Source organism: Gadus morhua, chromosome 16 (assembly GCF_902167405.1).
Source record: "Gadus morhua chromosome 16, gadMor3.0, whole genome shotgun sequence".
Classification (NCBI taxonomy): domain Eukaryota; kingdom Metazoa; phylum Chordata; class Actinopteri; order Gadiformes; family Gadidae; genus Gadus; species Gadus morhua.
In genome coordinates, this window is record NC_044063.1 from 9,880,933 (window position 1) to 9,904,749 (window position 23,817).

Consider the following 23,817-nt stretch of genomic DNA (forward strand, 5'->3'; position numbering starts at 1 on the left):
GGGAGGAGGAGCCTGTTGCTGAAGGAGCTTCTTTGGTTGCTGATGACAGTGTGCAGAGGGTGGCTGGTGTCATCCAGGATGGCCAGAAGCTTCTTTGTGGTTCTCTCCTCTGCCACTGTCACCAGACAATCCAGCTTGAAGCCGACCACAGAACCGGCCCGCCTGATGAGCTTGTCAAGCCTGGAGGAGTCCCTCTTGGTTGTGCTGCCTCCCCAACACACCACAGCGTAAATATATATATATATATATATATATATATATATATATATATATATATATATATATATATATATATATAGACACTGGGCATTAAAGATAACGTATAGCTTTGACTTATTTTGAACCAGAAAACTAATTCAAAGAAAAGCTAAAACTAAAGTTAGGCTATAGAAGTCATCCTATTGATTATTCATAAACATTATATTGCACTTTGCATTGCCACGGATTTGTGAAAAAGAATTAAAAAACGTAAGGACATTAGGATATTTCACAGCAAATATTTTAAGGAAAACATTATAGGTCAATATGTTGTCAGATAAAAACAATCCTTGTCATTTTCTGGGTAACCTCACTCGTTTAAACATTTTAATCATGCTTTTCAGAAGTTCTTTTGTCTTCAATCCATATATAAGTGGATTGAGTACTGGGGGAAATATAATAATTGATACACCCGAAGCTCTCCTCAGGTATGGGGACACACTCTCAAATCTGTGAGAGATCAAAGTGATGGCAGCATTGAATTCAAAGAATAAAAAAACCACCAGATGTGTTCCACATGTTTGGAGAGCTTTCCCTCTCGCATCAGCCTGCTTCGTCATCACACAAGTCAGCAAGATCTGGATGTATGTGTACATTATTATAACCAGCGGGGCACCTTGAAATATGACAATGGAAGCCAAGCCCAAGTAGTTATTCACCTTTGTGTCCTCACAGAGTAGTTTTGTCATCGATGGATTGTTACAGTAAATATCCACAATTTTAGTCCTGCAAATACTGTACCTTGTGACTAGAGAAAACAACACTGTGAAAAACAGAATGTCCGCAAACCAAATGGAAATGATGAGTCTCATCAAAGTATTTGGAGTCATGATAGAGTTGTACCTAAGGGGAAAGCATATGGCAACATATCTGTCATACGCCATGGCTGTTAGAAAGATTAAGTTCCCTGTACCGTAGAGGTGAATGAGAAAGCCCTGAACGAGGCACCCAGGGTAGGAAATAGAGCGGTTCTTGGTCCAAATGCTGGTTACAAGCTGTGGTAGAAAAGCAGTGGCTCCAATCATGTCCATTATTGGTAGGTTTAACAGCAGCAGGAACATGGGCTTATGCAAACTCTTTGTGAAGACAATCGTTGCAAACACCAGTGTATTGCAGAACAAAATGGTTATATACGTCAGAGTACCTACGACAAACACTGGGTATTCTTGGCCAGGCGGTAGGTCTAGTGACTGTAGTGTTAGTTGTATCGCCCAGTTACCTAGTGGATCACTTGTGTTCATCGTTAGGATGCTTTTGGATTCCAAAGAACGGGCTTTTCCTAGAAGAAATACAAGCAAAAAAGGTTCTTCACAAGAAGCAATATCAGTTTAGGATATTATATCAGTATGAGGACTAACAATAAAGTAATAAAACACAATATGATATCATCTAACTTAACAGAAGGAGTCTCTGTCTTTCCTTTGATTTCTCGACAACCATTCACCCGATCGATTTCACACATGACGGGTGTGAAGTGTGAAGATGTTTGGATGAGTGGAAAACAATAAAGCTGAAAGATGCAATACCAGACGCTAAGCAATCGACCTGTTCCGAACACTGCACTAGTAACTTAAATAGAGTCTAACAGGCAACAGAACAGTAACATAATTTGAAAACTCCTCAAGACTCAGTGTGGCAATCATTGCTGAACTCTCTCTCTCCTTCCTCAAGCAACTTACCTTTTGCTTAGCAGCCAGGTACTGGGTTGCAGTATTGCGACTGGAGGGCTGATTGGAAGATATTTTATGGGCCATTATCGAAAGTTATGCCCAATGGTATTCCGCCTTAGGGACATTAAATTGCCTTGGGATCAGCTTAATGATTTTTTATGGTTAGTTAATTTGGTGTGAGGGTCAGTTAATTGAGGCTAAGGGCCAGTTCATTCGGGCTCAGGGCAGGTTAATTTGGATGAATTGAAAGATGTAAAGCATATTTATCACAAAATAAAAATCTTTGTTTTTGTTTTTTCCTTAATGTTTTTGCTTTTATTGCACACACACATCCATGAACAGAAGTATTGGGTTACTTTTGTGTTATTTGTGGTTTTGATCGAGGCATGTTATTTTCATACTCACGCTGTAACGCCAGTACATTATTCCAAATATGTAAAATAATTTGCCTAGACAGGTTGTCGTCAATATCCCCTTGGTTTACATTTCGAAAGTCACATCAAATCAGTTACAAAATCTGCATATTATCACCTTAAAAATGTAGCAAGACTTAGAGGGCTCATGTCCACCGAAGACTTACAAAAACTTGTAGATGCCTTTATCACTAGTAAGCTTGATTACTGCAATGGTCTCCTTACAGGTCTCACAAAACAAACTCTAAGGAAGCTTCAGCTTGTTCAGAATGCTGCTGCTAGAGTTTTAACAAAGACCAAAAAATTTGAACATATTACACCAATTCTTAAATCGTTACATTGGCTTCCTGTAGGTCAGAGAATTGATTTCAAAATCATGTTGCTAACCTATAAATCCCTACATGGTTTAGGCCCAAAATATTTAAATGATATGCTTCCACTACATAAGCCTTCTAGAACACTAAGATCTTCTGAGACCAATCTGTTAATTATCCCCAGAGTAAACACAAAACATGGGAAAGCAGGATTTAGTTACTATGCAACAAATAGCTGGAATAAACTCCCTGAGGATTTAAGACTTGCCCCAACTCTGAGCACCTTCAAAACAAGATTGAAGACTTTTATGTTTGCTTTAGCTTTCTGCTAAATCTTAAACACTTTACCTTTATTTTACTAAAATGCCTTTTTAACTTTCCCTTTATTTTCTATTTTTACCAGAAAAATACATGACATTTGCTGAGTAATGAAGTTGTGTTTGAATTTGTTTGTTGTTTGTTGTTTGCCTTTGGTTCTGGGCTAGAGTCCTAGAATAATCACTGAATATTTGTTTGTTGTTTGTTGTTTGCCTTTGGTTCTGGGCTAGAGTCCTAGAATATTGTAATAGATTGTCCTTAAGGTCGGGTTGTGGTCCCGACTTGGGTTCCAGAGAGTCTGTTGATCTGATCTTAAATAACTTTCAATTTAATTTTCTCACTTTCTTAAATACATTGCACTTTCAATTTTACTTACTAAAAAGCCTTTTTAACTTTCTATTTTACTCATCTCTTTGCATATGTTTTCTTTTACTTATCTATTATTTTATTTTATTGTATAACAATGTTTATATGTGAAGCACTTTGAGTCTGCCTTGTGTATGAAAAGTGCTATATAAATAAAGTTGCCTTGCCTTGCCTTGCCTTGACCTCCTAACTTCCGAGTAATGACGAGAAAACAGTAATCCAGTAGAGACCTAATTTATTGATATATTTCATTATCAATCTACCTTACTAAGGCTGGCTCAAAATAACTTTCAGTTGAAACATTTTTATGAAAACGTTATTGGTCAATATGTTGTCAGATAAAAACAATCCTCGTCATTTTCTAGCTAACCTCACTCGTTTTAACATTTGAATCAAGTTTTTCTGAAGTTATTTGTCTTTAACCAAATAACTTGTCTTTAATAAGTGGATTGAGTACTGGGGGAAACATAATAGTTGATACACCCACATTTCTTCTCAGGTATGGGGACGCACATACCCTTTGTCTCACTGGTTTGGTTTGTTTGGATATGGTCACCCTACTTTGGGCTGTGGTTGGTGCCTTTTGATGTTACTCTGTCTCATAGATAACCTCTTTTTAAACACAGTTAGAGTGTATGTTGGCCATTTTTCACCAAAGCACAAGTAAAGTTAAAAGGTTGCACGCAACATTATTACACTCTATTACCACTCTTTAACCATACCACATTTTTGGTGATTTATTTAACAGTGTCCTTTATATATATATATATATATATATATATATATATATATATATATATATATACATATTTGTGTCTCTGTCTGTCTATTTATTTCCCAAATAAGGTACAAATACATCTGATGTGTCAGCTAGGTAGCTTTACAGAGATGGTTTTGTTTGTTTGGATATGGTCACCCTACTTTGGGCTATGGTTGGTGCCTTTTGATGTTACTCTGTCTCATAGATGTATGTTGGCCATTTTTCACCAAAGCCTCACAAGTAAAGTTAAAAAGTTGCAAGCAATGGCGATTACATTATTACACTCTAATACCACTCTTTAACCATACCACATTTTTGGTGATTTATTTAACAGTGTCCTTTATATATCTATATATATTTATATCTATATATATCTATATCTATATCTATATATTTATATATATATATATATATATATATATATATATATATATATATATATATATATATATATATATATATACAGTATATATATATATATATATATATTCCTTTCCAAGGAAGGCTTTTCCGCAGTCTCTCTCAATATTTTTACACAAAAGGCAATATGTGTCTCTGTCTGTCTATTTATTTCCCAAAGAAGGTACAAATACATCTGATGTGTCAGCTAGGTAGATTTACAGAGATGTTTGTCAGTTAGGTCAGAGACACACAATATGCAAATCAGCCTTAGCACTCTTTATTTAGTGGGGAAGAAATAATGCATCAATAAATTATCCTTCAAAATGTATGATGGGATATTTCTGAAGAGTTTCTGGGAAAGACGACATGATCCATGCAATACAGTACAACCTAGCAACAATTTGTTGTAAACTCCCCTATTACTCACTTACAATACAGCCAATGTATTGCTATTATCAATCTACTAATAATGTAGTGTTTTGTGAAGTTGGACAATTTCGCTTTAGAATATGCCCAGAAAGTGCCACGATTCTGTGTTTGTGTGAAGTGGTGTGGTGTCATGGCCCATGGGCCTTGTCTGTCTTACCTTGCCTCTAAACAACCTGTCAACAGCAGGAGAGCATATGCCCATCACAATGGTTCATGTTATTTTCCTGTTATAATTACATTTAAACAGCACGTTTTATAAACCTTGCAATTGTTTGTCATATTTTATACAACCTTTGCGACATTTCTCTTTCATCTATTATGTCCACGGGTTGCCGTGAGATTATCAGTGTACATGTGACCATGTCTTATAATTTTCGGAAAGGAAACACTGATATGACTTTGATATGAAGTGGATTACAAACAACGTAAATCTGAATGGAAAGGAGGAGATTAGTCAAGTAGCAGCAGAATGCGTTGATAATGAACATAGGAATGGTTCCTACATCTGACCAATAAAGTGTGTATTCTTCACCTCAACACGTATCAATCCTGCCTCAGCCTGTTCTTTTATTTTTAACCAGTGCCAGTAGTGTGTTCCTAATCTCACTCGTCTTCAGCCCATAGACAATGGGATTCAGAATAGGGTTGACAAGGAATATCAGCATGCCCATTATCTTTTGCAAGTCAGGCGAGACGTTTTTGAATCTGTGGGATAAAATGGTGAAGGTGCCCACGATTTCGAATATGCAGAATATGATGAGTTGGGACATGCAAGTGTTGATGGCCTTGGTCTTGGCCTCGGACCTCCTGGACCCGATGCACGCGACCAGGATCCTGATGTAGGAGAACAGCTGCACGGACACGCTCAGCAGTTGCATGGCGGCCGTGGTGAGCAGGCCGACGATGTTGTTGAGCGCGGTGTTGCCGCACGAGAGCTTCAGCAGCGACGGGTTGTCACAGAACACGTTCATCACGGCCGTCCTGCACTTGGGCAGCCGGGTCTGCAGTACGAACAGGGACAGGATGAGGACGAAGTCCAGGCCCCACACCAGACAGACGATGGACACTACGGTCCGGACCGACATCACTGAGCGGTACCTCAGGGGCCTGCAGATGGCCATGTAGCGGTCGAACGCCATGGCGGCCAGGATGAACAGGACTCCCCCTCCGTACATGTGGAGGAGGAAAGCCTGCAGCACACACAGCTGGTAGTGCACCTTTCTGGTTCCTGTGACAATGTCGGAGAGCACCTTGGGGAGCATGGCCGTTATGCCCACCAGGTCGTTGAGAGGCAAGCTAAACAGGATGAAGTACATGGGAGTGTGCAGCTTCCTCTCGAATATGATCACAGCCAGCAAGGTCAAGTTGCAGAATATGGCAAACAGATAGATCATGACACCAAGGAAGAATATGGGGTACCTTCCTCGTGGTGGAATATAGAACGGGTCCAGACTTACTACATTGATTACACTCATGGATTCATTTTCCATATTGAGCAAAAAAATATGTGCATTGAAAAAAAAAAAACGACAGCTTCAGAGGAGTTAGCGATCACAATTCAGGAAAAATGGTTAAAATAACATTTAGAAATTCAAATCTTCACCGAGTGAAGAGATGTGGCAGAGCGACCGTTAAGACGGACGGGCACTGTGAGGGTTACACTGACTGTCACTGTATTAAGCAATCCGACACTTGTCGTCATCCTCTGACAAGTCCTCCGGGAAAACAGACTGTTTTTGAAAAGAAAGTGTTGTTGAAAAGAAGAAGGCCAGAAAATGGACCATCCTTCAACAACATTAACATGAACCAACACAGGCTGGTTACCTCCACCATGACCTGCAACATGTCCAGTGATGGTCATGGTGACTATGGCAAAAGTACTGGATTGGGATTTGTTAAACTGATTAATTTGCAGGCTAGAGCTGTCAAAAATCTAAAAGTTCCACAAAACTGAATATCTACTGGCACATTACATAATACAGGCCAGTATGGGCCTTCAACCTAGTTGTTAGAGTGTGTGTGGGTGGAGGGGGTGGGGGGGGTGTATTCAGTTGCTGGCTAGTTGCTACTAAATTCTACACACTTTACATTTAATTAACCTTTGTCAATTTCCCTTGATTCAGCATTCAACACCGTTGTTTGGAGACTTCAAAATGTGTTAGTTACTTTCAGGTTACTTTTGTTTTTGATGTGATCCGTTTTTCATTGCTATTTAAATGTATTACTTTTCTTTTTGTCCCTTCACCTGGTATGTACAGTATATTTCCATGTGTGTGAGTGTGTGTGTGTGTGTGTGTGTGTGTGTGTGTGTGTGTGTGTGTGTGTGTGTGTGTGTGTGTGTGTGTGTGTGTGTGTGTGTTTGTGTTTATGTGTGTATGTGTGGTTGTGTGTGTGTGTGTGTGTGTGTGTGTGTGTGTGTGTGTGTGTGTGTGTGTGTGTGTGTGTGTGTGTGTGACATTTAAGAATGTGCCTTCACAATGTGTTAACACCTTTGTAAATACAATCTCTTCCGGTACACGCAAGAAGTACCGCGTCATTGCATCACAAAATGCCAGCCGAATGAGCTCTCTCTTTCCAGCAGAGACTTCTGTAGTTATACTGCATTTATTTTTTCGTCAAGGTTATTTATTACCATTTTTGGTAAAACTGTTTTTATTTGTTTTGCCTGTTTTGCCTGTTCTGCAGAAACAATAAATGCCCATAGAGGTTATATGGGTGTTGCTAACTTGCTTCGCTTTTATTCATACATTCATACAAATTCCTAAATAATTCTAAAATTAAATAAAAATATATTTTGAAATAGGGCAGGAAACATGGAAGAGATATAGAAATCAAAATAGATTACTATAGATTTAAATTTCTAACAATATTTTTTCTTAAAATGAATAGGTTTTCATAAACAGGAAGGTTTTAAACCTTCCTGTCCCTTCACCACAAGGACATTTGGGGTATCCAAAGAGATATATATGATCAAATGATATGATTCATATCTTTTTCTTTTTCTTTTCTTTTTCTATCACACTTTACAATCCTCTGCGACAAATAATCATCTCTGAAAACAAAAACAAACTGTTACTGTGACACCAAAATTCCTTGTGATGAAACTTCTCCCGGGGATTACCCCCTGTGGAGTTGACTGATGACTATCCATCTAAATCCCTGGGAGAATAATATGTTCCGCCGTCTTGTTTGCTACATAGTTATTTTGACACTGTCTTGAGGCCAAGGGATACAATCATCTCAGATCTGGCCTCCTGTCATCATCCGTCCGAAGGGTTGGGATCATTACTTATGAGGGAAAAACACCACAGTTAATAATGAGTCCCTTAGAGGGAGTTTTAAATGATGTGTTATTATCCTCCCATCGTTAATTATTCCCTGGGGCTCCGGAAAGCCCCTTGTTGTTAATAGGTTTAGCACAATGTTGTTCATGAAAAGTGTCACTCAGTCGAAGTCGTGAAAGGGTTGTTGTTGAGGCCACATAATCATATTTTACTTATTTGAAACTTTATAGTTTACATGTTCTGAAGTATATTTAAATAGTTGTCCTTTTGTTCACAACTTAACTAACATTATAAAAAGACACACTTTTCGGCAAAGTCTATAAATGTATGTTTTACACAGAAAATTACTAAAACTGAGTGCAAATATTCTTCTCCATGTAAACAAAATCAATGGGCCAAACTTTAAGTACCGTATTATTCCAAAAATTTGAAAACGCATAAGTATTATCAATAAAAATTAAAAAAATACATCTGATTTTGTATTCCTGTTATATTTATGTAAAATTACAAACTGCTACAACTCAACAATAAGCGCTCCATCAAATCACAGGAATTGCTGATAGGGCCGCTAGATGTCTAGACTGTCCATCAAGGGTCTGAGGAATCTCCACCAGTGGAAATAAAATGAAACAGTACTGTGAAATGTTTGCCTGGTTGGCAATTGTAATTGATAATCCATTAATCGCAATGAATTAATCGCAATAACAATATCGGGCAAAATAATCGTAACTAACAAGATTTTAATTTTTTTTTCTTCCTTTTGCATCCACATTTCTAAGCTTTACATTTAACTTCACCAAAGGAATGACATTTAGGTGAAACTCATTGAATAGTAATTGAAACACCAGTGCAGCTTGGACGACATGGGACTGAAGTGGACACATGTGGGCCTTTTGAACATGTGGACTGTTAAGTTGGCCTTCGGGCTGAGCTAATCGGCCCACTCCAGGGAAATGGACACAGTGGACCTTGGCTTGAATAGGTTTAAATGTCTTAATTGATTTGAGCCCTTGGTTAGTCTTTTGATTTTCCTCTTATGGGAAAATGACCACACCAACCACCCAGGAAGGATTAAGATCACCCAAAGCTCATTCACAGAAAGCATTCTTCCAGTATTCCTGGTCAGTCTGAAATAGGATGTACTACTACTACTGCTAGAAACAGGAGCAGTATTTAAACCATTGCATGTTTTTTTAATGAATATTACATTTCTTATGTAAGTGTAATCATTGGTGATGGTATGTTATTTGGAATTGTTTACAGCTATAACGGAAGATTTGGAATAATCAGAAGGGCACGTGGAATATTGAATCATCTCAAGGTCAATGTGCAACCAGCTTTTAATTTATTCCTTTTATCTGATTTATATAATGTAATTGGTAACACTTTAACTAAGGGTTTATTAATGAATAAACACCAACATTGGTAAATGATTACCAGACCATAAGTAAACTTAGTTAGTTAATGCTTATCAATGCATCCACTTATGTTAATTAATGGTTAATTATTGTACCCTAATTGTAAAATGTTACCATGACACTTTTATACATGGACATATACATATACATGCAAATACTTTCATCTCATCGCCCCATAGAAATGTTGACACCTGCTGATTGATTATCAATAATAAACCTCACTATAGAACTCAGATCAGCCATTCATTTCTTTAAGAACTTGGACTGGCGGTCCTGGAGCTGGTAACCTTTGACAGCTGTTTCCGGTAGCCTGGAGGAGGACCCCTTCATCACGGATAAAAGGGGTCACCAGTCCGGTCGCCCTCAGACTTGGCATGTCCCCTACTGGATCCACGGCTCGCATGTAATCAGAGAACCAAGTACCCCTGTGACTGTGCATGGCTTTAGTTGTTACCAGCGTTGCATATTAGCTAGTCATTTAGCAGAATTGTTTATTGAATGAGATTTTTGTTCACATTTTTATCACAGGGATTTTCGTCATTATTGAGTAGGTAGTGCTAGGTAACTCCCTTTGGTTGGAGTCAGAACCTCCTCCATCTGCATCCAGTATAGTCTGGTGTTTATTTGTTGATGTATGGTAACATATGGATTGGGATCGGTTGTGGTTTATTATATGAGATATGACAAGATATGAAGTATGATGCGTATGTTTTGTGGTTCTGTTCAGAATGTATTCTTATTTATTCACCTTTCCTTATTTTTCTTTCTCTACCTGTGTTTCCAGAATTGTGCGGCCTGCTGTTGGTAGTCTTTCAGTGAGGAAAGCAATTGCATTCATAGGTATTCATTGTTTTTATGTTATATCCTATTGAAAAAATCATGTAGATTGACTAAGTGTAAGATTCTTACATGCATAAATTACTTTCAATGCCAATTTGTGAAGAGGTTCTCATTAGAACAAAGAAAATTAGGCTCTTCCCTGACTTTCTCCGTTGCTATGCATAATAATCTCTCCTCTGACGAAAATCTGTGCATAGGTTTCTTTGTTGCCCTCCAAATCAGCATGGAAATCAACAACTCAATCACAAAGGACATCCTACAGATCCAGGGCTTCAACATCTCCCCCCAGTTCACCTACCCTGTGGCCCTCCTGCTTCTCTTCGTCTACCTACTCATCCTCGTCTCCAACATCGGCGTGGTCACGCTAATCGTCACCGAGAAAAGCCTGCACCAGCCAATGTACATGCTGTTCTGCAACCTGTCCGTGAACGACCTCATAGGCAACACGGTGCTGCTTCCCCGGCTCATGGTGGACATCGTGTCCACCGAGAGACTCATCACGTACAACCAGTGCGTGGCGCAGGCCTTCTGCAGCCACACCTTCGGCTCGGCCTCCCACCTCATCCTGATCATCATGGCGTTCGACCGCTACGTGGCCATCTGCCACCCACTGAGGTACGGCTCCCTCATGACCACCCGCACGGTGGCGTGGCTGTCCACCGCGGCGTGGGCCGTGTCCGTCCTGCTGGTGTCCGTGCTGATCGGCCTGACGGTACGGCTGAGCCGCTGCCGCGCGCTAGTGCAGAATGCCTACTGCGACAACGCCTCGCTGTTCAAGCTGTCGTGCGACGACGTGTCCGTCAACAACATCTACGGGCTGTTCTTCACGGTGGCGCTGTTCAGCTCCTCCATGTTCTGCATAACGCTCACATACTTCCGGATAGCGTTGGCGTGCTGGATGCGCAAGAACAAGGAGCTGAACAGCAAGGCCATGCAGACGTGCGCCAGCCACCTGGTGCTTTACCTCATCATGCTGTGGTCGGGCTTCCTGACCATCATACTGCACCGCTTCCCCGACTACCCGGACCTCAGGAAGATCGCCTACATCCTGTTCCACGTCCTTCCCGCTAATCTCAATCCAGTTATATATGCAATTCAAACGAGGTCGTTGCGTGATAAGATACTGCAAGTGTTTGGCAGAAAGGTCACTCCATCTTTTTAACATGTTTTATAATGGGACGTTCCTTGTGGTTGTTTTTGTGTTGTGTTTCTAATGTTAAAACATTGGAGATGAGGGGCATTTGTGTGTGCTGATATTGTAAATTGATCAAGGACCCCGATTGATGAGGTGCTGAGTCCCAGACACAAGCACCTACCCCCTCACACACATCAACAATTACCAAGCAGATAACCGATCAAAAGTACAGCACAGCCAATTTCAGGTTCATCTCCTCTGTCTGTCAGCTGCTGGGTTCAACCCCAAATGTCTGCAGCTTACCTGTGGGCCATTTTGAGCAAGATGTCTAACCATGTCTAACCATGTCTAACCATATGATCAGATGTCTAACCATATGATCACCTGAATTTGAATAAGTTAGTCACGTTGGAGATAAACGTCTTAATTACTAAATGGTACTATAGTAATAGTAATATTATAAACACAATATAACAGGGCTTGGACCATCAGGCCTAGTTTGTGATTTAGATATGCACTCCCAGATAACTACATATAAATATAGTCTGGAGTCTATATTTTAGATATATTTTCTTGTATTTTATTATATAATAATATTACATTATATAATAATAATAATATATTATTGTCTCATCGCCCTGCGAACTTCAGTGGGGGTTTCAGTCAAGGCCGTAAGTTTGGTCTCAGCTTTGGTAGGAAGACGTAACCCAAAATTACTACGTAGACTGAATCATGCTGAACAATACATACTTTATTAAAATAAAGTTAGGAACTTCTGAAGAGAATAAGGTGGAGGCAGGTCAGAAGTGCGCGTGTGCTCCAGAGGTCCACGTGAATATTTAATCGGTGCTCGTGCCCATCGCGCAAGGTATACGAACCGAGGGGCTTCTCGTCGCAAAATAATGCCCTTGGTTTCAGTCCGTTTGTGCGCCTCCTCAACAAGCAGGTGCGCCTGCAGCCAGAGGGGGCGCCAATATGCCAATTCCCCACACAATGTCATGATACATCATAGAAACCGTTTCGCGATTCTTCGTATTTTAACTGCTCATGGCGTCCCCCACGTGTCATGAAAAATTGGCACCCCGGGCCCCGGTTCGCCCGTGCCTAGAATCGCCCCTGCTTAAAAGCATGTCCAGTGAAATTGCACTGTATGAATATGTGAAAAAAGTCAAATGAAATAGCCGTTTTTATATAGTTATATATTATAGTTATATATTATATTATTGCATATTATTGTAGTGCTACATTCTGTATTGTGTCGTTGAGCATTATCATGATTATAGGGATGAGGTCGTAGGTGGCCCAGTTGTTGTGAAATAAATGCAATGCTGGTACAGGGGTGCACATACCTTATTCTCTACCACCCTCTAGTGGTGATTTCAAGATCTAACTACTGACGACATGATGGATGAATTCCTTTATAGTGGCATTATGGACATGTTTATTTTAAAGTTCATTAAATTATTCTGTACAAAGCATTTCGACCATCAGACGCTATGGGCAATATATTAAGTGCTACACATTGGTAAATAAAGGTATGTGAGGAAGAATGGAAATGTGGGTGTAGATACAGCTAATGTTCAACTTAACATTACATTGGTTTAAAAAAATAAAAATAACTATGATATTGAACATTTGGAATCATATTATCAAATCGTTCAACAGAATCTGCCAGCTGTTACACAACTTTGCCCATGATAAGTAGACTCATAAGAAACACCATGATGAAAAAGATCCACATGAAGCAGCGGTCCAGCACCTTGGCCACTCTCTTCCACTCCCCGGTCCGTTTCTGCGTGGCCCGCTGCTCCCTGTAGCAGTTGGCGATGTACTCGATGTTCTGCAGGAGCTGGGGCTCCAGGCAGGCCGCCTCTCTCTCGCGGTTCTCCCCGTCGCTCACTCCCCCTTTCCTGCTCCTCATCCGGGTGCTAGGGGAGCCCCCACAGTCCATGCTCTGGAAAACGCCATTCTTCCAGCTGGTGTACCGGTTGGTGGGGCTCGTACCCAGCGAGCCTAGCGTGCTCGTCTGATCGGTGTCCTCCTCCCCCTGGACGCTCTCCGCGTCCCGGTCTCCCTCCGTTCCCAGCGAGGGGTTCTCTCTGCATGGGCCGGCTTGCCCGTTCTGGGCCCAGTGCGTGGTCCTCGTCGAACGGGGCGGAGCCGGTTCCTGTTTTTCAGGCTGGGGCGTCATGCAGTTCTCCCCTACTTCGTAGACAAAGAACATCCTGGCCATGTACTGCAGGATGACCTTTTTGGCCCACTTGGGTACCGGCTTGGCGTCAGGGCCGCAGTGGTGGATGTTCATGATGAAGATGGTCAGGGCGGTGGAGGTGGTTACCATTGTCATCGTTGCGATGTAATACTTTCCTGTTCAGGACAAATGTGATATCCAGTTGTTAAAAATCATAAAACAACAAAAGAAATGGTTGTTGATTTTAGATGAGGAATCCTAGGCCTGTAATCCCCTCTTAGGGATGCTGATGTTGACCTGGTGGATAACTACACATCTGGGTATTATTAATGATCAAAGATTTTGTTTTGAACCCCATGTTGCTCACGTGTACAAAATGGTATTTTTCTTTAGAAATATTTCCACTGAAATGAGGACTTCAAACTTAACTGAATCAGCTTTAGCATTTTGCATTTTGCCTGTCAACATGATTTTAGCCGTCAACAGCATACCTGGAAGGCTTTGTCTGGTGGCAAGTAAAACATCAGGCCCACTAAGACAGGCCCACAAATACCAGGCCCACAAAAAGCTTCCAGCGTTTTTAACTGGTACACTCTCCGAGGGCAGAGACACTGGGCGTCACTCCTTACCAATAAGAGGTACACTCTCTGAGGGGGGCATGATCTCTGCCACCAGCAGCTGGAAGACTGTGAGGGCCAGCATCACAGTGACCCCCAGGGAAACCTTCTCCCCGGAGTCGGCAGGCAGGTAGAAGCCCAGCGGGGCCAGGAAGGAGATCATCACGCACGGTATCAGCAGGTTGAAGACATAGAAGGAGGCCCTCCGCTTCAGCATGAGGGTGTAGGTCACGTCGGGGTAGGGGTCGGCGCAGCAGCCATATTGGATGATGTTCCTCTTGCCCGGCATGCCCTCCACCTCCCACTCCACGTTCTCCACCAGGTCGGCCAGGTCTGCGCTTTCCATGGCGTTCTGGATGTCCAGCTGGTTGCCGTTGTAGGTCCAGGAGCCGTAGGTGAAACGGCACTGCTGGGCGTCGAAGGGGAAGAAGGACACGTCCACTCTGCAGGAGGACTTGGTGATGGCCGGCGAGTCCCACATGATCTGACCGTCGTGGCGGATCACGACATTGGTGTCCATGGAACCCGTGAAGTGTTCGTCTGCGCTGTAATAAAGAGAAAACCTTTCTCGAACAAACCAAAGGATTTTTTTTTCACATTCGGCCAAAGGACAGAATGTGGTCGAATGGGTCTCTAGATGAATATCTGCAAAGGCACAGGTTCACCAACTGAGGACCTGAGTCAACCTTCTTTGAAGAGTTGTACTCACGCCCCAGGGTTGCTTCTGCCTTTTATGTGTATCTTACAGTATATTTGCCTTCTTCCCATAATTTACATCAATGTTTGAGCTAATACATCATAAATCTCTAAATTAACCTCAACCTCAACCCCTAAACCGAAACCAACTGAAAGCAATGGCTAAGCTTAGTATAGCTAAGATATTTTTCATTTCCTCTCAATTCGGCAGCTGAATCATCATTCATGACCTATTTTTTAATAATTAATCTTTTTAACATACGAAACTGGTGTATAAAAGGCAGAAGGTGGTCTGAACATTTCCCATGAATAATGGCTTCAAGAAATGTTCAGCTTGTGCCTTTATAATGACAATAAAGAGGTACCACACTACTACAGTGCTAGCAAGCGTTTCCCTTGATCTACCCGATACCAGTCCGACCTACTTGTTATATAGGACTATATCAGGTCTCCATACATAACTACTAGGTATACGGATGGTATCGAGTCCATCATAATCGTCTTTACTCCAGCTGAGATGCGCATCGACCCACACCTGGCGTATCCATAAGTATGCTGTCAGGATTTGGTTGCGTTCATCCTACAAAGGATGGGACAGCATTAACAGAAGCACAGTACTCACACACATCATGCTGTACTACAATCTCAGTTAGCCATAGAGCCGAAGTGACTTAAATGTACATTAAGTTTACTACATGTCTTGGATGATAGCGATGGCATTGGGGTATGAACACCGAACCTCTACGCTGGGCGGCATACACCCTAGCCATGAGACTATCGTTCCTCCCCGATTACACAAAATGACAAGAGAGCCTATCAAATAACAGGCGTGAGTCTATATTTTATACAATATGGAAATGCAATGTAATGTATATGTATATTTCAGTACCATGTCAATGATTTGTGACAGAGTTATCTGCAGGGTCACATTCAGTATGGTGTTGGTGTCTTCAACTGGCCTCAGTGCACTGGTGTAGTTGGCGAACAGGTCAGTCAGGAGCTTCTGCGCATACTTCCCATTGGCCGTCCAACATGCTGAGGCAGTGGGGGAGAGGAGAGAGACATGGCTGAAGGCTTCTCTGGTCCTGGTCCATGTTAATCTTTCCTTTAGTAACCATCCATCATGAAGAGAACCACCTAATCCACTTCATTCTCACTAAAACTGGCAACTATTTGTATTGATAACAACGATGATGATGTAAGGCTTCTAATGATGACACTAATATGGATTGGACCATGATAAAGGAACAACGTGCATTTCCACAGGCAAATGTAAATACAGATTAAATTGCAGGGCTACATTCTGTATTGTGTCGTTGAGGATTATGATGATTATAGGGATGATGATGATGATGATGATGATGATGATGATGATGATGATGATGATGATGATGATGATGATGGTGAGGATGATGAGGATGTGATGACGTCATGGGACTGGGAGTTTTCTCTGTTGTAGCTGAAAGGATGCGGTGGCGGAACGCGGTGATGGAGAGAGCATGTTTAGAGACAGATGGGCAGGGGATTTCCCCGATCTCCCGCTCTAGGAGATAAAGCACATGTGGCCTGATGAGCCGTTGTAGTATCTCGTCTGCTCTCTATATGTCTGTGAGCGGACATGTGTTGCATGGCTCCTCTCTGACCTGACCCTAATCCATCCAGCACATACTGTATCAATAATGCCACGCCTATAGCAACATACACCCCTGACACATCACCTGCAGTAGGATTAACATCAGCTGTACTGTGGTGTGGTTACACCTCTCATATCGGGCACTTATAATGAAAAAATTGGTTCTGTGAAGGCTATACTGTGTGTTTTCAGATTTGTTTTGGATTGATGCACGAATCTGTGAAATTTGACTGTCATTTTTTTTATCTGATATGTGGTTGATAAAGGAATTATTATTTCTACCTATGGCTGGGGAGGCTGGTGTGGATTTTTTTTTGTCTTCTGAGCTACAAACATCAAAGTAATGTTGTGAGTGTTCATTGTGGATTCGGTTAAGCCAGATGTCAATCCTCCATTGCTACAGGCATTTGAGGGGAATAGGAAGAAGACATACATACATGTATACAAAATTACACCTGCAATGCTTCTATCACTGATAATAATAATTATCATTACACTTATCGCAATCCATCTAATACATAGTAATGATAGTAAACTGAGACACTCTTCCGTTTATATTCATCATGAAACATCTTATTCTCTAGACTGATTCACATCAGGTAATTTCGAAAGAAAATCGCCAATTAATGAATATCATTATTTTGTATAACTGCGTTATTATTATTATCATTATTATTATATATAGGCGAAAAATACTAAAAACAATTGGAAAGGAGACTTACTTGGTAAAACACTGACAAACAGAAGCAATTTAAGGGAAGTCTGAATTCTCCATAGTTTCATCTTGTTATGTCGACTTTAAAACCATTTGAACAGGTTAATTTAAAAATAAAAGTGTGATTATAGTATTTCAGTCATGCAGTGTGAATGAAGTCCGCTACTCTGCCAGGTCCAGATTCCTCCCCAGTGAGCGCCTGATAAAATAGGGCAGGCAGGGTAGTGAACAGATGCGCTGACGTGAGAGTGAGCATTGAGCACATACACAACAGGGCAACTCTAATCGTGTATTCAAATAGCCACATAATACCCACACATGGTGGAATTGGATCCTGAGCCACAAAGTACACATAGAAATAGTCTCTGTGTTTCCTTTATAACGGAAACAGATTCAGCACCAAGGACAACGCCCGGTCTCCCCTGTAACATTTGACCATGCCGTTGGAGAATCCAGGCAACGTTGGATGGTGCTTTATTGGTTGTGAAGGAGGAGACATCGTTTTTATTGAAAACATACATTTGAATAGGCTACCCATCCATGTTGATCTCTGTGCTTGGATTGGCTGTATCGTCCTCTTCCGGGTACCGGCACTCTCTCCTCTCAGCTTCCGTCCGAGAGATAGGCGAGGAATGCAGGTGTTATTGTCAGGCATTTATTACATTATTAAAAAAATAATTTAGTTTAACGCATGCTGGGTTTAGACACGCCGTTGTTGACAATTCGAATAGTCGGCCCCAGTGAATGAACCGATCGATGCTTGAGCGTTGACCAAATCAGTCAAAACGGGACATAATCGTTGATATGGCTTAAATGTAGGTATCCCGTTGATCCATTCCCATCCAGAATGCTACAAGTCTCCCCTTTCTTGGGCTATGAGCGACCTCCGGCCATCAGAATCTCATTCAGCACCTGTGTTTTGGGCACTGTGTTTCTACCTTTGGTTGGCCTCACTACGTGCGTCTTAATATCCTCTATATTTCATTTTGAAGACTCGACTGGCACTCATTGTCAGGTAATATCATCCCACAATAAACTTCTCTTTGTTTCACTGATCACACAGGGTAACTGTTACAATGAGGCCTGCCGTAAAGTGCAATGAACGTCCGTTGATCAGTCATGTTGTGTTCTGCTTTTAGGTTCCTAATTATCTGCCATCGATAAGCGCAGCAATAAGCCTGGAACCGGAGGGCAATATCTGGCGTTTCTGCATCGGTCTGCACTCAGCACCTCGCTTCCTGGTGACCTTCACCTACTTTCGATTTTACAAGGGCCATTTCTCTTCCAAATTCCCAGAGAGTTCGCTTGTATTCCTAAATGTGGCCTTCTCAATTTCGGAGAACTTTGGTCTGTTATTACTTACTTATGTGTCATCCAATGAGAAATACCGTGAGTAAACCCATATCTGTCTATTTTTAAAACATATAATCAATGATACATGTTTGTATGTCTTTTCAAGACTGTCCCAATTGCAGTAAGGTACACAATCGCTTTTACTTTACTGATGATATATTGTTGATTGTGTGTGAGATGTGTGCATCTTGCATGTTTTTTTTATTTGTCTTGCTTGATTGTAGAAACAAAAAAGTAAACAAAAAGTAATAAAAAATGTATTCCCTCTATCCCCTCTATCACCGGTTGAACCTTCAGTTGTACACAAGGAGGGCTTTGTGCTCTTTATTATAAGTTCCATCATCTACATGATTATCACCTGCCGCTTATGGAATACCATCAAGAAGTTTTCCCTAAACCCAGAGGTAACGCCCTTTATTTGAAACCCTTCAACATTAATTCAAGTATACAACTTAAATTACATGAAAATATAACTTTTTTAACAGTGCATTTATTTTGTATTTAGAATAGTATTTTTGTATATTTTTTTTAATTAGAATAGTAATAGAGCGTATTTTCTTAACTCAATATAATGTACGCCTATAACCTATTCTAAATGTGGTGTTATTTATTAATTTATTACAGGATAGCAAGTCTTACCTTTGGAAAGTTCGTCTTTTAATCCTCAATATTTCATTCTGCGCCTTCGCCGTGTACTTTTACGTGAAACACAACTTGTATTGTGAACCAGGAAGTAAGTATATTAGTGTACCATTATTCAAAATGTATCGCTGAGAATCTATATAAAAATATTTAAAATTAAATCAAAACAGAGAAATATTATGTTGGTTATGCAAAAATTGATTTAGATGCAGCTAATTAATCTGTGATTCTTATTTTCCCTCTCCCTGCTGTTCATAAGGTTACACGTTCTTTGCTCTGTTTGAGTATCTGGTGGTGCTGACCAACATGGCCTTCCACCTCACAGCTGTATGGGACTTCAAGAACAGGGAGCTCATTCTCATTTCAACCAATGAGGATAAAGTCTTCTGACTGGAGGACCGCAGGTTACAAGTCATGCCAGTTCACCGGTCAATATATACCTTAGATACTCACATCTGTTCAGAAGGAATTAGTGAGATGATGTAGAATCAGCCATTTGTTTATGCATTGGGTCCATTATGTCATAAAATCATCCAGTTCAGTGACAATATTATAATAGAGGAAAGTCCCTTCAATCTTTCACAAGATGACAGAAAAACATCCCAGTTGCTATATGAAATGCCCCTTGTGGATATTCTGTCTGCTCTTGATAACTGATGTGACCTTTTATATAGGCCTAATATTAAAAAAATTAGGTTCACCAAAATAAAGTGATGTTCTTTATAAATATATATACATCGGATTGTTTAAAATATGACATATTATATATATATATATATATAAATAATATGTCATATTTTAAACAATCCGATTTGAAACCACTCTTAGGTTTATAACTACTGGTAAATGATGGTAAATACAACAGTAACTTTTCAAATCATGTTGGATTTCTGACTCTTTTCTGTGTAAGATTATGGATTAGCTCATCCTTGGTTTAAAAAACAATGTTTTGGTTTTGGACTTTTATGTCAGTCAAATTCATCCTCTGCAAAGTTATTAAACCAGTTCTCTATTTTCCCCCAAAAAATGAATGAACAATTATATATATAGCCTTTATATATAAAATGAAAATAAACTTGTTTCAGTGTATTATTTTCTCTCAATTGAGAAATGAAGGATTATACCGTTGTGCATTTAAATCCACTTAACCAATATTTTTTTCAAATGAAGACTGGCCTGAGCCAAATCGACGGCAAACTAAACGATTGTATGATTTATTGAAGCTTCAAAAAAGGAAGAAAAAAACAACTTAATTTCCTCCCCAAGCAAGAAGATATCATTTGTATGTATTTATTTACTTTACTTGTCATATGTATCGTTTGACATAGCTTAATGATGACAATGCCTATCTAAGCAGTTTCTGTGTTATAGTTGAAGGACTGACAATATATCATATCCAAGTCTAAACATGGGGCTGGGAGAAAGTTTAAATAGTTTGGGGTTAGGGTTGGGAGGTCGAGGTCAAAGAGGGTTTAAATAAAACATGAAACTCTCTACTCCTTACCTACCAGACTTACTATTGCCATTGCAATTAATAATACAAAACTGTTTGCTACGACATGGTCGCATAAAGGTCGTTTTGACTTCGTTTTTTTCTGAAGATCATGATTTAATGTGGAATAAAAAGGTTATAGGCCTGTATTTACCATTATTATTACTTAGACCGACTACCGAGGGAATCCCGCAGGTGGCGTAGTTGTAAAGAATGAGGGGAATGCCGAGATTATACAATTTAGCTCCACCCCCATCCTGCGGGGGGAGCGCTGCCAAAACAAGTATAGAGAAGCGAAGAAGAAAACCCTGCATTCTCCCATTGTCGCCTTTTATTAAAAAGAGGGAACACACTCTACCGCCGCCTTGACTGACTGCCTTCAGTATTTAGATATTAATCTAAAGTGGGATTTGTGAGACTTCTGAACTAATAACAGACCACTTGGTATCAAAGTATCTTGTCATGATTAAAACACAATATGTCTGAACAAGTCAGACACAAAAGGTTGATTCCCCGGTGATTTTCAATTTTGAACAGGTTCTCAGAGACAGGAGGGCGGGTGTAACCGTTACGCTCCCTCTCTTTAATACGATCGCTCGGCATTCTGCGGATTTCTCGCCCGCCCGGTAGCCGCTCGGTGGTGGAGGGGGAGAGGAGGAGGAGGAGGAGGTGGAGAGCAGCAGTAGGAGGTGGAGTCCGCTACGCTGTCACTCCAGACCACAGTACATCATCATCCGCAGCAATGTTAACGCGGAGCTGAGCTCACGGATCACTTGGCGCGGGTGTATGACAGGTAATTTAATTTATATTATTACAGAGCACACATTTGGATGACGGAACAGTGCTAGGGACGCCGGCCATCCCGGGGGGAGGACAGCAGCCCGGAGAGGCAACGGTAGCCCCCAACTTACCTCCCTTTGCGTTACTCAGGTTAGCGAACGGTGTCGCTGGCTAGCATCTGATAGAGGAAATGTGGCCAGCCACACGCTAACCCGTTTAAACAGGGAAACATTGCCGTAAGAGGAAGCGGTGCTCCGTGGATGTCATCGTATCGCATCTTTAATATACTATGGGAAGAAAACGATATCGTTGGCTGTCGGTGTGTGTGTGTGTAACGTTGGCTAACCAGGGGTTAGCATGGTAGACGTCGGCGTCTGGCAGGACATGGCAGTGTTGTTTAGGCAGCTGTCACTTTTGTGTGTGTGTGTGTGTGTGTGTGTGTGTGTGTGTGTGTGTGTGTGTGTGTGTGTGTGTGTGTGTGTGTGTGTGTGTGTGTGTGTGTGTGTGTGTGTGTGTGTGGTATGCTTTCATGTAATGTCATACCGTATCACGATTTACTGTGACACGGGGTCGATTTTTAAATGCAGAAAGAATACAACAGTGTTTGTTTGTTTGGTCTTTATATAACCCTTAATTATATTCTGCAACTGGGTAACGTTGTTGCGGAACTGCAGGGTTGAGGGAAGCAGGAAGGACACATCGACATGATGTGATCTGCATGGGTTTATGTCTGGCAGTCAGGCTTGGTATCTTTGCATTGTCAGACAATCAGTGACTGCCATTCAACGACTTGTTCTTCTTTTTCCAGCAAACATCAGTTATGGAGTTCAGAAAACTGGTGACCCTATGGATTATATGCTTGTGTGTCTTTGGGGACTGTTTGCCCGAAAAGAGCAGTGGATCTTCATCGGACCATCACCATGCTGACAATGGAGGCGGTAAGCACCAATAATGACTCAACTATTGAGTAATTTGTTTCGTGTAGCATTCGTTTCTCGGGGGCAACCACCAGACTAAAGAGATTGCATTACTTCTATTACATTGTCGAGGCTCTAAATGTAGCCACACTGAGAATAGTCATGCAGACATTCTCTGTTAAGCCCTGTCCTATAAGAGATGGTGGCACAGAGTCAAGAGGGCGCAGCTAGCTAGTTTAGTTCAATGGTTTGGACTAATGAACAACTGAGTCAGTTGGAGTTGTTACAATTAGCGTTGTTCCCACTGTTCAGTTGGAGCAGTTGCCATTCTTTGTTTTCAGGAAGTGGATTTGTGCTAGGGTGACTTTGCAATGGGCTACAAAGTTATTATTTTTTTCATCGCCAAGCACTGTGCCTATTCCAGGATGCTATTGTGCATAATAAAATACTTGACCGTCCATCAAAGTGAAGTCCAAATGTTTTTGCTACAAACCTTCCCTTTATTTGAGGGAATTTGAGTAGGGTGGGGACAACATCCATGGTCATGGCTGGTTCTCCTAGGCCGGCCATAACATGTATTGTTCTCCAACTATGTGGAGGTAGACATAAAATCTTTGGAAATTAAATGGCAGGCAAATGTTGACATTCTTGCTTGTCAGGTACATGCGTAACAGATTGGGGCATTTGATACCGTATATTCGTTGTACTGTACCAAATGTACTGTTCATGGGTTGGAATAAGAACTATCCAGCTATCCACCAAGGTACCTTAGCACTATTAATAGACTTGTTTTTTGAATGGGGGATTGCAGAAGTAGTGAAAGGCAGCACTGTATTTGACACACTGCATCCGACCCCTGGCAAGAGTCAAAGAATAGCATAATATTTCAATAGATGCAAATAACTAACAGAATAGCAGTGTCAATGGAGATCTCGTGCATAAGTTGATAGAGTGGACAGCCAGTAAGGTTGAGTTTACTATCATCCTTTAATCCTCCTATCTCCTGATATTGAAATGTGAAGGCATGCATCTAAACATGTATTAAGTAATTCATTAAAAGATTTTCGTTGCTGCTTAATATCTAGGTCTTTTTGCTGCATCGGTTAAGCAGAAGGCACATATCTCTCCTCTCATTAAGAAGATAAAGCTGGTATTGAAGAGCTTTGTAGTAGTC

The 23,817-nt window shown here is 40.9% G+C and overlaps 6 protein-coding genes across 8 annotated transcripts in view; 3 read left to right on the forward strand and 3 right to left on the reverse strand.

Annotated features, from left to right (window-relative positions):
• Positions 1-391: 391 nt before the first annotated feature.
• Positions 392-1,982, reverse strand: LOC115561781 (olfactory receptor 52H1-like). Its single transcript, XM_030382015.1, has 2 exons — positions 1,938-1,982; positions 392-1,537 (listed from the first exon to the last, which is right to left on the reverse strand). Exon 2 carries the CDS (start codon positions 1,497-1,499, stop codon positions 552-554), a length of 948 nt encoding a protein of 315 aa, XP_030237875.1. The 5' UTR covers positions 1,500-1,537; positions 1,938-1,982; the 3' UTR covers positions 392-551.
• A 2,796-nt stretch (positions 1,983-4,778) lies between these two features.
• LOC115561643 (olfactory receptor 3A3-like) lies at positions 4,779-6,560 on the reverse strand. Its single transcript, XM_030381794.1, has one exon. The coding sequence runs from the start codon at positions 6,418-6,420 to the stop codon at positions 5,485-5,487; it is 936 nt and encodes a 311-aa protein (XP_030237654.1). The 5' UTR covers positions 6,421-6,560; the 3' UTR covers positions 4,779-5,484.
• A 4,118-nt stretch (positions 6,561-10,678) lies between these two features.
• LOC115528890 (olfactory receptor 52N5-like) lies at positions 10,679-11,844 on the forward strand. The gene has a single exon (XM_030337279.1). The coding sequence runs from the start codon at positions 10,696-10,698 to the stop codon at positions 11,632-11,634; it is 939 nt and encodes a 312-aa protein (XP_030193139.1). The 5' UTR covers positions 10,679-10,695; the 3' UTR covers positions 11,635-11,844.
• A 1,085-nt stretch (positions 11,845-12,929) lies between these two features.
• Positions 12,930-17,701, reverse strand: chrna10a (cholinergic receptor, nicotinic, alpha 10a). The gene is made up of 5 exons (XM_030337278.1): positions 17,467-17,701; positions 16,001-16,146; positions 15,537-15,691; positions 14,428-14,960; positions 12,930-13,974 (listed from the first exon to the last, which is right to left on the reverse strand). Exons 1-5 carry the CDS (start codon positions 17,525-17,527, stop codon positions 13,286-13,288), a joined length of 1,584 nt encoding a protein of 527 aa, XP_030193138.1. The 5' UTR covers positions 17,528-17,701; the 3' UTR covers positions 12,930-13,285.
• A 378-nt stretch (positions 17,702-18,079) lies between these two features.
• LOC115528891 (post-GPI attachment to proteins factor 2-like) lies at positions 18,080-20,898 on the forward strand. Its single transcript, XM_030337280.1, has 5 exons — positions 18,080-18,474; positions 18,599-18,848; positions 19,110-19,216; positions 19,437-19,545; positions 19,714-20,898. Exons 1-5 carry the CDS (start codon positions 18,307-18,309, stop codon positions 19,842-19,844), a joined length of 765 nt encoding a protein of 254 aa, XP_030193140.1. The 5' UTR covers positions 18,080-18,306; the 3' UTR covers positions 19,845-20,898.
• A 378-nt stretch (positions 20,899-21,276) lies between these two features.
• Positions 21,277-23,817, forward strand: part of stim1a (stromal interaction molecule 1a) — a 28,833-nt gene continuing 26,292 nt past the window's right edge. The window contains exons 1-2 of one of the 3 annotated variants that reach the window (XM_030380832.1): positions 21,277-21,739; positions 22,535-22,664. In XM_030380832.1, the coding sequence (XP_030236692.1) occupies positions 22,547-22,664 (118 nt within the window). In that variant the 5' untranslated portion in view covers positions 21,277-21,739; positions 22,535-22,546. The remainder of the gene's footprint in view (positions 21,740-22,534; positions 22,665-23,817) is intronic. The other 2 variants (XM_030380833.1, XM_030380834.1) reach the window with 2 other exon arrangements.